Here is a 14,676-nt window from a genome sequence, read left to right as displayed (position 1 = left end):
AGCACACAGCAGGATATAGACCAGCTGCAGGTACGGCAGATGGAGTTAAATCTGGAGACAAAAGTGACTGCAGATGCTGGAATCCTGAGAAAAACAAAGTGCTGGAGGAACTCAGTGGGTAAAGCAGCATCTGTGGAAGGAACTGGACAGATGATGTTTCGGGTCGGGACCCTTCTTCAGTCTGATGGGATTTGGGGGGGGGGGGGGGTTATTTGGAATAGTGAGGTGAGGGTAAGAAGAGCCTGGCAAATGATAGGTGGATAAAGGAGGGGTGGAGGGTGATTAGCAGATGGGTGGTGCTGGATGTTATGTGATAGTGGCAAGTAAGAAGGTTTCAAATCGGTGCTTAAATATACAAGGAATGGAAGGATATCGATCACATACAAGCAGAAGGGATTTGTTTAATTTGGCATCATGTTTGGCACAGACACCGTGGGCTGAGAGGAATGTTCCTGTGCTGTGCTGTACTGTTTCTGTGCATTTACCTCTTTTCTGACTATAGGCTTTACTGTTGTATTTGACCTGTAGTTATCTGGTCTAATCTTGCTGGAGATCTTAGCCTCATAACTCCAAGGCTGCATGTAATTATTCATACCGAGCAAGCGATGGTAACTCTGTCGGGACAATCACTGCCAGGGTAGGGAGAGGACATTTCCCTTGAGGCTGCTCCATTTAATACTGCCGCGCCGATGCTGCATGTTAGATGGAGAGCAAAATCAGATGCACCCGTGGCTCGGTGCGAGTTAACAGGTTCAACTCCACACCGCGTCATGATGGTGGTGAACAATAAACAGGGAGGAGGAGACTCCATAAATATCATCGCCCTCAAGGACAAGTGGGCACAGTACATGGATGCAAAAGGAGCGAGTGAAGCGTTTGCAACCATCTTCAGGCACAGATAGCACCCCAGCCTGCCTCCTGCATGATATCAGTAAATGGGGAAGCGCTTGAGACACTCAGAGAGAGATGCAGCCCAGCGGGTCTGCACTAACCATAAACCACCCGGTTAAACTAATCCCACATTAATTCCATTTGTCATTCTCTGCACATTCTCAACTCCCCTCACCTGCAAAAGAGGTTTCCTTTAGAAACTGGTGCTGCGGTGCTGATAACCTATGCTTGATGTCTGTATTCATGTTCCTCCAGAGTAGTTAGAACATTGATGTTTATCTAACACTTAAGAATTGTCCATAAGACATTGAGTAGCACATAGGCTAGGTCCAGAGCACATCTCCCTCTTCCCTGTCTACCATACTGACAACCCCAAGGCTGGTACAGCGAGGATTAAAAACTCAGTGAATTCCAATCACCCGATCTCCATACCTGCCTCTGGATGTCCTTTCTGAGTGAGGTCTGCCTCGGCACAGCCTTTTACTGTGGGCCCATTCCCTCTGGACTCTACATTCAGGCTGCTTTGGGTCTTGCAGGAAATGCAAACCCCAGACCTAACCCCAGCCATAGTCCCAACCATCCCCATCACCAAGCCTAGATGTGGGCCAATACCAGGTCCATACCTAGACTCGAGCTCGTGTTCAACTACAGGCCAGGCCTTCCGTTAGTTCTTACCTCCTGAGCCTGGTGTAGCTGCTTCTGCAGCACCTGCTCCATCTCTTCCTGCTGCTCCGTCCACTGGAACTCCTTGTTGTGCCAAATGGCCCGAGCATCTTCCTGGGCCTAGGAGTCCAACAAGAAGGGGTAGTCATGTGGAGCGGCTAATGATGTGTGAACCGAGGACCATCAGGACTGTCTCAGAGACAGCTGGCCCAGTAGTCATGGCAACGGGATGAGACCATTTCTACAATTGGACTTCTTCACACAGAGGGGAGTCCGTATTGGAACGAGCTGCCACAGGAAGCTGCAGAAGCGGATACAATTGTGGCTTTTAAAAGACATTTGGACCGATATATGGTTAGGTTGGGTTTAAGAGGCCTTAGGTCCAAATGCAGGCAGATGGAACTAACCCAGAAGAAGAACTTGGTCAACACGTTAAAGTTCGGCTGAAGTAGGTATGTTGCAAAACGTACCTGAAGTGTCGCTGAACATCTGTCCCAGCCAGTGTGCGCGATTTTGGCACCGTTTAGAGGGGGGCGGATTTAAAACACGATTTCCCCTAGGCTGGTCAAATCGAGGTTTATCAGCCTAGTTAATTATTAACGAAAAATCGCCAGAAGATTCCCTCGCTCGAGCTATTATTAGTTTTAAGGGCTTTATTTAATTGTTATAGTAGGTTAAAAATTAACCTCTAAACCCCCGACCGCCGACAACGGGCCAGATCTCATACAGGGGAAAACGGAAGGTAGGCTGTTTATTTTTACGTTAAAAAGGGCTTCTTAAGATCCCTTTATACAAAGTTTAATGTTGCGAGTAGCTCATTTTGGGCCCATTATATCCCGCAGTATTTTTCTGGGCATTTGAGGGCACAAATCTACCGCAATGTGAACGTTCTAAACCAGCGCGTTCACAGGATCCCACTAGAAAGCTGATTTAAATGGACTTTAATTTACAGCAATTAAACACTAAATTCCTTCCATTTGGCCTATAAATTAATGTAAATGAGATTTAAAAATCATGTTTTATTGTGAATTGTCTGTGAATATTATTTGGACACAGGCTATTTAAAAATGTTAATCATTTATTAAGAAATGGATAGATGTTTAGATCTAGTAATTGAAGTTTGGAATTAGCTACAATTAGGTAACTAACTAATCATATGCTTTAATTTCAGGTCATCCAAGTAAGATTATTTTATTTTGTTTCAGAATGCTTCAATCTATGATAACTGAAAATTTCATTCAGTTCTCTTAATTTTTAAGAAAGTTATGGGCTTTTGATTGTCCACGATCACAGCTTTTTTGTTATGTCCATAGAAAATCAATAGGGAACAAGATGCTAATTTCCGAGTATGAAAATGGCCATAACTTTTTTAATACTTGAGATATGAAAGTGAATTAGGTGTCAAATTAAACTTATTTTTATGCTTTATCTGATGGGATAAATTGCAGACTTGATTTTTAAAATCTCAAAATTTTGTAACATTGCTAGCTGAAGGGCCTTTTTCCATGCTGAAGAATTCCATGACTCTATGGCCTGTAGATGTTGCAATATTTGGTATAATTCTTTGGTGGAAAGTCTTTGTCAGGCTGATGTAGGATTTGCCTGGTGGTCCATGGTATCACGTTCCCCTTCCAGTCGGTGTCAGTTCACTGGACCAAGTATTGTTTAAAGTGTAGGAAGATCATCGCATAACTTGGCTTCCCTCCCCAACTCTAATTGGATGGTTCCTGACCGCTCAAAGGTGAGGTAGAGGGGAAGGGGCAGTGGGAGAGACTGGAGGGATCTCTCCCACCCATAGTGCCACTCACAGTACAATACCTTGGCCCTCATTTCAGGCAATGTAGCATACAAGGATGGCAGGAATCCTGTTCCATTACTGCAGGATGTGGCCAGGATACCCTGATAACTTGGGATGGCACAGAGAGGCAACAAATGTGGAGGCAGAGGACGTAGAGGGCATGGCGAGGGGCACTTACTGAAAGTGTGCTGGAGATCAGTGAAGGTGAGAGAAGGTGGATGAAGTGGAGAGATCACAGGGTTGGGGGAACAGTCGGATAAAATCAGGGTATGTTTGGTCTCATATACATGTGTGCACACAGATAAATACATACAGGTACGCACACGCCCCTCAGTTGGGTTGAATACTGTGCACGGTCTAATATGGGTGTAAATGGGTGTAACCTGTACAGTCCTGGGATCTCACTGACCAGCTTGTATTACAAACAGGCGATTTGCGGCCTCGAGCCAGTGCACCAGTTTGCCACTGAGTACGTACGTGTGAGTATTCTCACGGTCCTGCCCAGCTTTTTGCCAATGTGCGATCCAGCCTAATGCATCCCAGTTCCCCCCCATCCTGAGCTTAGACCAGGGGTCTCCACGCAGACGCAGGAGAGGGTGGCGGGGGTTACCAGGACACGCAGGGAAGCCCACGTACCTGTCTGAGCTTCTCTAGCTCCTGCAGCTGCTTTTGCTTCTCCTGCTGCAACACCGCCAGGCATTGCTCCTCCTCCTTCCTCCTCTGTGCTACTTGCTGTCGGTGTTCCCGCCGCCGGGCCTTCTGCTCCCTGTGCAGAGGCGGCTTGTTCTCTGCCTGAAGCCCAATGGCTATGGTGATACCTGCACAGAGAACAGCATTCACCACACTGAGAGATGCACCGTTCCCTCTTCCGTCATCCAGTGCCTAGCCTAAGCAATGGATCACAACATTTCTTTCCCAAATCCCAAGCTCCCGGAGGGAACCGGGCCCTGCGGGGAGGTGTCTTGGATTCAGGTTTCATCGCGAGCAGGGGTGGACACAGGATGCGTTGCCTCAATGTGCCCCAGATCCTCCCACAACATCTCCTCAACTTCCACCATATCGACAAGATCAGGGCAACAGATGTGTGCAACTCCACCACCCACAGATTCCCCTCCAAGTCACACACCACCCTGGTCTTGGATGTACATCGCCGGTCCTCCCTCATCGACAGCATTGTGGAAGCACCTCCACCAGAAACCCTGCGGGTGTACAAAGAGGCCGCTCACCAGCACCTCCAGGGCTAATTAAGGTTGAGCAATAAAGGTTGGTCTAACTATTGCAACATCATCTCAGATGCATAAAAGTCTTACCAACTTTAGGTGGAACACACATATGTATACACGCATGTGTGGTAATGCACACGAGCCAGCTAACACACATGCCTGCTAACACACACGCAATCATGCTCAAATGCAGATGGACACAAAGATGCATACTTGCGCACACATTCACATGCACTTGCATGTAGAAACACATGCATATACACAATAATGGCTTTGTAGTAGGATATGTGCCAAACACAGGAAAATGGGGCCAGCTTGATCTGCATGGATGAGTTGGGCCGAGAGGCCTGTTTCCATGTTGTATCTCTGAGACAAACATGCATAATTACAAACAAGTCCATACATTGCCAGGAATTGCAGAAACAAACCCTACCCCCAGCTCCGCGCAGAAGCTGTCCAAAGGCAAGAGGGACAGGAGGGTGAAGATTACTTACTCTCCATCCACTCCTGCCGACGCTTGGTGTCAGATGCACTCAGCTCGTACGCTCGATTCGCAGTCTTGATGCAGAACAAACAGCGCTTGCCGTCCTTGTCCTGGAGCGCCTGTGGGCCGGTAACAAACTCAGAGTAAGGGCCTGACCTGAGAGCAGGTGGGAGAAGGCAGGGAACACGTCACAGGCGTGCGAGCACAAGCATAAAGTGAAGATGAGGCAACAGGGAATGGACGGCAAAGGGGAGAAGAGAGATGGTATGGAACAGAGAAAATAAATCGAGTGAGAGGTGGGCAGAGGAGACAGTAAACAGGAGACAATAGTGTACAGAAAGCATGTAGCAGAGGGGAGATGGTGTACAGCAGTGAATAGAAAAGAACAGAGGGTACAGACGGGATAGCAGTGAGCTGAGAGTCCGAAGGCAGCTTCTAGGAGTGAGAGCGAGAGAGCGAGAGAGAGAGCGAGAGAGAGCGCAGATTTAGTCACAAAAGACTTCCACCCACTCGACTATACCAAGGTGTGAATCAATAGTAAGCCCACACCCCAGACCTGTGCCCTGGCACAATGCAGTGATGGACATGCATCCCAGTGGTCTATCCTTTCTAATATAGTGGCAGCCCTGCCCTAGGGCAGTGCCAGACATCGTGGCAAACTCACATCACCCAGTAATGGACATCTGTAATACAGTGACAGGTCCATATCACCCCATAATAAACATCTGTAATACAGTCGCATATCACATGATATAAGCCTGTAATAATGACAGGTCCCTACTACATAGTAATGTATATTTGGAATAATGACATACCACCCTGTAATATACACCTGTAATGGTGACCGACTCGTATCATCCTTCCCACCCTGCAGTGATCGCGCTCATGAGTATTGGCTTTTCTACATCAACTCCTAAACAAATACAGGGAGCTGCACCAACTACCATCTGTCGACTTTGTTGGCCTCACCAAAGCCTTCAACTCTGTCAAAGGAGCAGCATCCTTCCCAACCTTCCCTCCGGAGCCCTGGGAATCCCTTGATCCTTAAAATTGAAAAGGAGCATTTGGGATGAGAACGAGATCTAGTCCATCCACTGAAGAAACACAGAAACCCAATGTAAGCAGCGGAAGGAACGACCATGTCCCCGCTTCCCCTCTGGTGCTTCCTGCCCCCTCTGTGGAAGAGCCCAAGGAGTTGGGAAGATGGGTCCCACTGGCCTCAGCCACCTCAGAATCTATAAATCGAGAGTGAAAGCAAGTCATCCTCACTGAGGGAGTGCCTTCGAAGTACAAGAGCTTGATTAACTCGTGACCCTGACCTATATTTTGTAAAACAGACAGAGTAGTGTCCCCTGCACTGTACTCTCTAATACAGTGACAGACTGATATCCTGACAGTGTTCACTGATACAGTGCAGACCAGGGTCACCTGCACTGTACAGTGTAATGCAGTGACAGGCCAATGTCCCCTGCTCTGTACATCGTAATACTGACAGACCAGTAATCCAGACTGTGTAGAGTGTAATACAGTGACAGACCAGTGTGTACCCTACACTGTATGAAGAGCTATGAATCCAGAGTTGTACCCTATGCTAATACAGTGACAGACCTGATCCCCAGAGTGCATGTTGTGCTCCAGTACAACTAATGTAGTATAACAAGAACCTCCCTAATCCAGTACGCCTGGTGTAATACGACAGACATGTGCCCCAGTAACATATCCCAGTGCAATAGTGTAAGCACACCCCCAGTACTGTCCTCTAGTATAGCTCAATGACATGTTTGTGTCACTAGTTCTGTTCACTGATACCATACAGCGAGAGGTCTGTGTCCAACAGAGCTCGACTTTGCTATAATCCTGTGATAGATCGACTGTGCCTGCTGTAATACAGTGACAGACCATGGTCCGCAATACTGTACTTTATTACAGCATATCCACAGCACTGTAACCAAGTGTAATATAATGACAGACCTCTGCCCCAGACCTGTACCTCGTGTTCTCGATTGACAGTGGCCATAGAGCTGTACCTCCTTGAGCTGGATTGATTGTAATCATGTATTGTCTTTCTGCTCACTGGTGAGCATGCAACAAAAGCTTTTCACTGCACCTTGGTACACGTGACAATAATCTAAACTGAACTATAAAAGAGTTACAGACCAGTTCCATCCCTCGTATGTTTATATAACAGACTCACAGAACGCTGTCCCAAAATTGTACCCCATGCAATACCGTGAGATTAGTGGTGCGCAGTCTATACCTTGTGTAATCAGGGGCCTCCCAGTGGTGTGGCCATGTGTAATGGTAGACATGTGCCCTCAATACAGCACCTTCCTGTGACATCTGCTGGCCTATGCCTCCCAATATAAAACTAACCAATATTTGTACCCTCTATCTTCTATCCATTAATTAATCCTTAATCAGTGACAGTATTTCACCTCAATATTGCGCTATGGTATCGTTTAATCATTTTAGGTGAGGCAACTCATAGAAGGCCTTTTGAAAGACCAAATACACTGCACCAACTGGCCTTCCCCTTATCTATTGAGCCAATTACAACATCATAAGCCTATGACAATTTGTCCACCAAGACAGCTACATCGTATATATATTCATGCCGACTCTGCCCATTCCTATCATTCTTTTCCATTGCCCTGTTACTAATAACCAATGTCAGGCGGCCTGGTCTGTGGTTCTCTGTGGTTCTCTGTGCCCCCTCTCCCCCTTTCTTAAATAGTAGGCCATATTTGCTACCCTCCGCCATTTGCCAAACATTCCACAATCTCTGGAATTCTGGAAGACGACCTCCAGAGTATCCACTATCTCCATCACCACTTCCTTCAAAACCTTCGCATACAGATCCTAGGTCTTTTACGCTTTTCAGTCCCCTCAAATTCTCCAAGGTAAATTTAATTCAGCTCGTCGTTCAATCTACTTCTTTCAGACATTTGTGCCTTTATTTATGAAAACTATACCCCAGCGCTGTCGAGCCACAGACCCACTGCCCATTAGATACAACTCCTCAGTATTGAACAGCGACAGACTCACGGGTCATTAGAAGTGCACCCCCAGTGTTTGACAGAGACGGAGCGTCTCTTCCTGGACTAAGATTATGCTTGATGTAATGGTGTATTTTACACCCCGACCCACACTTCACCTCAACCACGGTGTCCTTATCGAGCTGAATTTCCCCCTTCTTCTCCTTGAGGTCCTCGTTGACATAGTACAAGATGGTGCAAGCCTTCAGCACAAACCAGCGCTCAATCCAGTTCCGCAGAACAATTCCTTTTTTCCACATGTAGCCCTGGAGAAAGAAAGAGACGGAAATCAAGGTGCTGTCCAGCAATTTGGGGGGGGGGGGGGGGGGGGGGGGGGGGGAGAGAGGTGGGGGAGCAAATTGTGGGTGAAGATTGAGGCACCTCCCTCCAATAGTGGTGTAGTACCCACCACTATTACAACCTGATGTGTAAGAAGTAATTCTTACATATTACACACCAGGAAGCCATTCAGTCTTGACACAGGATAAACATAGCTAGCATAGAAACAGGCAGGTCCTGGGGCCCAATGCCCATGTCAACCAAGATGTCTATTTGAGCTAGCCTCATTTGCCTGTGTTTGCCCCACATCCTTCTAAACCTTTCGATTCACACAGTCTCCCAGGGAAGAAATCCCATCAGTCCTGTTCCTCCTTCTCATTTCTCTGCTTCCTTGCAATATATTTTCTCTCACTGGCTCATCGATGATCCCCACGGCCTTGGATTATTTTCTTAATCACCTGCAAAAAGGTGTAATAAACCTACCAGCACATCTTAGAGATGTGGGAGGAAACCAAAGCACCCAAGTGGTCAGAGGGAGAACGTGCAAGCTCCACAGAGGCAGCACCCAAAGTCAGAACTGAACCCTGATTGCAACCATTTCTGCAGATCCCAGTCCACGGACACTGATCCCAGGGATTCTGACACAATTCCCACACAACAGGGAAGATGCGGTAGCTATGGAAAGAGTGCAGAAGTGATTCACCTGGAATGGAAGGGCCTAGTGACAAGGAGAAATTGGCTATGCTAAGTTTAATCTCACCGGGAATTAGGAGGCTGAGGGGTGAATTTACAAAATGATGTAGAGAGGATAAACAGTCTGAATCTTTCTCCCAGGGCAGGGAAGTCTAGAAGTAAAGGGCACAGGGTTAGGGTAAGAAAGGAGAAATTTAAAAGAGATCTGAAGTGTAAATGTTTTACACAAAGGATGGTGGGTATCTACAACGAGCTGCCAGAGAAGGTGAAGGAGATAGACACAACTACCTAATTTGAAAGGTATGTTGACAGGTAATGAATAGAAAAGACATAGAGAGATAAAGGTGCAATATAGGCAAATGAGATCAATGAGATTGGTCAAAAGTGCTGTATGATTCTATGATTTACTGCACAATGCTTGTGATAGGTCACAGGCTTATGATGTTGTAATTGGCTCAATAGATAAGGGGAAGGCCAGTTGGTGCAGTGCATTTGGTCTTTCATAAGGCCTTCAATGAGTTGTCTCATCTGAAATGATTAAACAAATACCATAGTGCAATATTGAGATGAAATACTGTCACTGATTAGGGATTCATTAATGGATAGAAGATAGAGGGTACAAATATTGGTCAGTTTTATATTGGGAGGCATTGGCCAGCAGATGTTACAGGAAGGTGCTGTATTGAGGGCACATGTCTGCCATTACACATGGCCACACCACTAGGAGGCCCCTGATTACACAAGGTATAGACTGTGCACCACTAATCTCACTCATATTGCATGGGGTACAATTTTGGGACAGCGTTCTGTGAGTCTGTTATATAAGCATACGAGGGATGGAACTGGTCTTTCCTTGACCCCTTTGGAATGACTGTAATGGTTTAAGCCAACAGCTCACATCACCTTCTCAAAGGCAATTGAAGCAATAAAAACAGTTTGGGACATTAGTCCAACGTCCTGAAAAGTCAATAAATTAAAAAAGAAATAGAAGATGCAAGTGTTAATATAAATTAGGAAATTAATTAAAAGATTTGCCAGTAAAAAAAAGTGGTGAGCAGTTCAAGAAATAATTCATAAGAAATGTACTCTATGAGAAAAACTGGCTAACTGGATTAGATTAAAATAATTTAAATGGTGACAGTGAGAGTTACAAGATGGAGGATCTTACAGGAAGTTACAGGAAATAGCGAATGATCAAAAACATTGATAGGGATAGAGAAGAGGAAATTTGCAAGATGTACAAAAATGATTTGTAAGTGTTTCATCAACTATATAAAATAGATAGCAGCAGCAATAATACTAACGTTACATATAGAGGAAATGATAGGAAAATGAATGGCAGGGAATAACAACATGTCTCAGGGTTTAAAAAAAGTATAGTGTAGCAATACATTTGGCAAAATGGAGGGGGGAGAAGAAATCGGAGAAGTTCAGAAGAAATTAAAAGGACGAAAACACACAAATTCCCTGGACTTGGTTACTATTTTCATCCTCCTCGCCCCCACCGGACACATCTTCTAATCAACCCCCTCTCACCTGGATACACCTCCTGTCAGCCCTTGCCTCATCTCTTCCTCTCACCTCTCTCTATATCCCAGCTCCTCTTTACTCCATCACTCTGAAGAAGGGTCCCAAACCGATACATCTTCAGCCCATTTTCCTCCATGGTGCTGTCTGACCTGTAGAGTTCCTTTTTTTTTTTTTAACTCAAATTTCCCTGGATCTCCTGACTCCATCCCAGGGAGAATCTGAATAATCTGAATCAGGAAGAATCAGAGTCTGAAGAAGGATCTCGAACCGAAAAGTCACCTACTCCTTTTTCCCCAGTGGCTCAGTAACTCAGTGGCTGCCTGACCCACTGAGTTACTCCAGCTTTTTGTATCTCTCTCCAGGGTTCTATAAGATGTGTTTGCTAATCTGGTGGCTACATTCTTGATGGCCTTCCAAATTCCTTGGATTCACAATAATTCTTCCAAGTTGGGAGGTAATACATTTTACGGCACTAGTTGAGGAAGGAGAGAAAAGCAGAACGGCAGAGCTGACGGAAGTGACATTTGTTGTCAGTAAAATGCTGAAATTCATTTTTTAAGGGCCTGTTTACAGGGCACTTGGAAATTCAAATTATGTCTAAGCAAAGTCAGCTTGTTTTTTTTTCCTCATTTTACACTTTATTCCAACATGAATAAAGATAGTTTAGCCCATAGAGTCTATGTCAACTCCTATCAGTCCCTCTCAGATTCAGATTCAGATTCAGATTCAATTTTAATTGTCATTGTCAGTGTACAGTACAGAGACAACGAAATGCATTAGAGACAACGAAATGCATTTGAGACAACGAAATGAGATTGGAAAATGAGATTGGTCTCCCCCTCTTGAACCCCTGTAAGTTATTCTCTCTCTCTCCCTACTGATATTCCCACCACACACACTCACACTGGGGCCAATTAGCCATCCCGAACGTCTTTGGGATGAGGAAGGAAACCAAAGCACTCAGTGGAAACCCATATGGCCACAGGGAGAACATGCAAACTCCTCACAGACAGCAACCGATGTCAGCATCGAATCCCAGTTGCTGGAAATGCAAGGTCAGCACATCTAGTACCGGCTCTGCTAGATGTGCAGACCTTTTTAAAGGGAGCAATTTGCTTTTACAAATATAATAGGGTTTTTTTAAAGAAGTTTTGTCTTTTTTTTCCTTTTAACATACAAGCAAATGATCATAATGGAGAGAACTTGGTCGATGCTTCATGGCAGAAAGTAAATATGCAGGTGAAGCAAATGACCAGGAAGATTAACAACACTCTGGCCTTTCATGCCAGGGATTGTAGTACAAGGGAAATGTTGCTGTGATTGACAGTGCTCTAGTAATACATCCTTTAAAGCAGTCTGCACAGTTTGGCCTCCATAACCTAAAGCAGGATATCCTGGCCAGTGGAACATTGAAACAGGATCATGCTGCATGGGAACAAGCCATTCCGTCCATCGTGTTTGTGCTGGCTATCTACACCAATCCCATTTTCCAGGAAATTGGCCAATAACCATTGCTGCCACAGCATTTCATGCTTATATGGACACTTCAATATTCTTCCTCAAATTTCCTCAATGAATCTCATACCCCTTCTAGTGTCTGCTGGTCTGAGACACCTCTGCTAAGGAGAAAGGTTTCTCACTACATATAGTATCTATCCCCCCCCTAATTTTGAACATCTCATTCAGGTCAGCCCTCAGCTTCCTCCACTGGAAAATAAATCTGGCGTATCCAGTCTCTACTCCGTCCCAGGCAACATCCTATGAATCTCCTCTGCACCATCTCCAGCACCATCATGTCTTTCCTCTAGAGCGACCAGAGAAGCACACAATACTCCAGAGACTCTTTGGATAAAGAGAAGAAATTGTAAGCGGAGTCTACACAACCTTGGCATTTATACCAAGTACAAGTGACCTGTAAAACCAGGAGTGTGTTTGAGGATAAATGCCATGAGGTTGTGCTTCAAGTTGTGGAGTCCAGCTGTAGAGGACCCCTCCTCTTGTGTGAGATCCAAACCCATCAAACATCACCCATTTACACAAATCCTGTTTTATTCCCCTCACATCCCAGTCATGTCCCCCCAGAATCTACCATCCACATCACACGCTACGGGCAAATTAGTTACCAATTAACCTACCAACCTGCACACCTTTGGGATGTGGGAGGACACTGGATCACCCAGAAGAAACTCATGGATTCACAGGTAAACTCCACATAGACAGCAACCGAGGTCAGAATCAAACCAGAGTCTTTGGCGATACATGATTTCTGTTTTATTAGTCCGCTCTTAAATCCGTTGAGATTCATTTCTCCTTCTTCCCCCAAACAGATTCCGCTCGAGCCACTGAGTTCTTCCAACAGTTTGCTTTCTGCTCCAAATTCCAGTACATGCAGTCTCTTGTGTATCTCAGCATCCACGCTGTCATCCCCTCCCCCTCCCCCTCCCCCGCTCCCCCTCATCAGAAGCTTCCCTGCTTCATTAAGATCATCTATACTCCAATGAATACAAGCCCAACCTACTCTAACGTAGAACTAGTGTAAACGGGTGGTTGATGGACAGCGTGGACTTGGTGGGCCAATGGGCCTGCATCTCCAAGGCTAAAACCAAAACAAACTCTATTACTCCATATGGCAATCCCATCAGCCCAGGAATCAACCTCATGAACCTTGATTGCATTTCCTCTAATGTAAGCACAACCTTAAATACAGAGACCAAAACTATACGTGGTAATCCAGATGCATTTTCACAATGTTTTGTAGAATAATTTGCACTTTCATCCTTCATTCCAAAGTAAACAACCACACTGCTTCACGCATAGTACTCTATCTCACCTTATCTCTACTCTGGCCAGCAGCTCCACTTCCAGCTCATGTATAATGGCTAACAGAACCACTACAAGGACACCCAAACCAACACAGTTGTAACTGGAGATTAGCAGTGCACCTTCCCCAGCCGACAGTCTTTACCACAATGGACTGCAGAACAAAATGACCCTTTAGTAGTCAACCTGCTAGAAGTATATAAAGCGTTGAGAGGCATAGATCGGGGAGCTAATCATAATCAGTCTTTGCCCCAAAATGGAAAAGTTAAATACTAGAGGGCATTTCTAGTAAAGCTGTACTGTTTGATAAACATCTTCACTAGTCACGATACCACCCACTTTAGTGTCATCTGCAAACTTACTAATAACACCTTCTACAATTAAAATTATTGATGCAAACCACAAATAGCATTGAGTCCAGCATGAAGCCCTGAGGCACACAACGTCACAGGCCTCCAGTCCGAAAAACAACCTTCCACCATCACCCTCTGCTTCCTTTCATGAAGCCAATTCTCCGTCCATTTGGTTGGATCTCCCTGGATCTCATGCGATCTAACCTATCAGAGCAGCATGGCTGAAATCTTATCAAATGCCGAGCCAAATTGCATATAAACAATATCTATGGATTTGTTTGACAGTCGTAGGAAATGAGTTGTTCCTGAACCTGGTGGTGTGGAACGTCAGGCTTCTGTACCTCCTGCCTGAATGTGGCAATGGGGAGGGAACTTGACCCGGATGGTGATGATCTAAGGTGAGAGGGGGAAACGTTCAGATGTGCAAGGCAAGTTCATTTATGCAGTGGTAGGTCCCTGGAATGTACTGCCAGCGCAGCTGAATAGAAGCAGATAGCAATATTTAAGAGGCATTTAGATAGTGTATTCAGAAAGTATTCACTTTTTCTGCATTTTGTTATGTTACAACCTTATTTTAAAATTGATTAAATTATTTTTTTTAATCATCAATCTACACACAAATACCCCAGAATGAAGAAGCGCAAACAGGTGTTTAGAAATTTTTGCAAAGTAATTAAAAATAAATAACTGAAATATCACATTTACATAAGTATTCAGACCCTTTGCTATGAAGCCCAAAATTGAGCTTTGGTGCATCCTGTTTCCATTGATTATCCTTGAGATGTTTCTACAACTTGATTGGAGTCCACCAGTGGTAAATTAAATTGATTTGACATGATTTGGAAAGGCACACATCTGTCTATATAAGGTCCCACAGTTGACAGTGCGTGTCAGAGCAAAAAAAACC

At 45.1% G+C, this 14,676-nt stretch overlaps 1 protein-coding gene across 1 annotated transcript in view; it reads right to left on the bottom strand.

Moving 5' to 3' along the window:
* The window catches only part of LOC129706251 (differentially expressed in FDCP 6 homolog), a 40,818-nt gene that overhangs the window by 11,920 nt on the left and 14,222 nt on the right, over nucleotides 1–14,676 (bottom strand). Inside the window, exons 5-8 of the mRNA XM_055650380.1 lie at nucleotides 8,214–8,360; nucleotides 5,070–5,178; nucleotides 3,989–4,170; nucleotides 1,567–1,674 (exon numbers count right to left, since the gene is read on the bottom strand). Of these exons, the coding sequence (XP_055506355.1) occupies nucleotides 1,567–1,674; nucleotides 3,989–4,170; nucleotides 5,070–5,178; nucleotides 8,214–8,360 (546 nt within the window). The remainder of the gene's footprint in view (nucleotides 1–1,566; nucleotides 1,675–3,988; nucleotides 4,171–5,069; nucleotides 5,179–8,213; nucleotides 8,361–14,676) is intronic.

The sequence above is a fragment of the Leucoraja erinacea genome, chromosome 19 (genome assembly GCF_028641065.1).
Source record: "Leucoraja erinacea ecotype New England chromosome 19, Leri_hhj_1, whole genome shotgun sequence".
Taxonomy (NCBI): domain Eukaryota; kingdom Metazoa; phylum Chordata; class Chondrichthyes; order Rajiformes; family Rajidae; genus Leucoraja; species Leucoraja erinaceus.
Note: the sequence above shows the minus strand (reverse complement) of the source record. Positions and strands in the feature narration are given on the sequence as shown.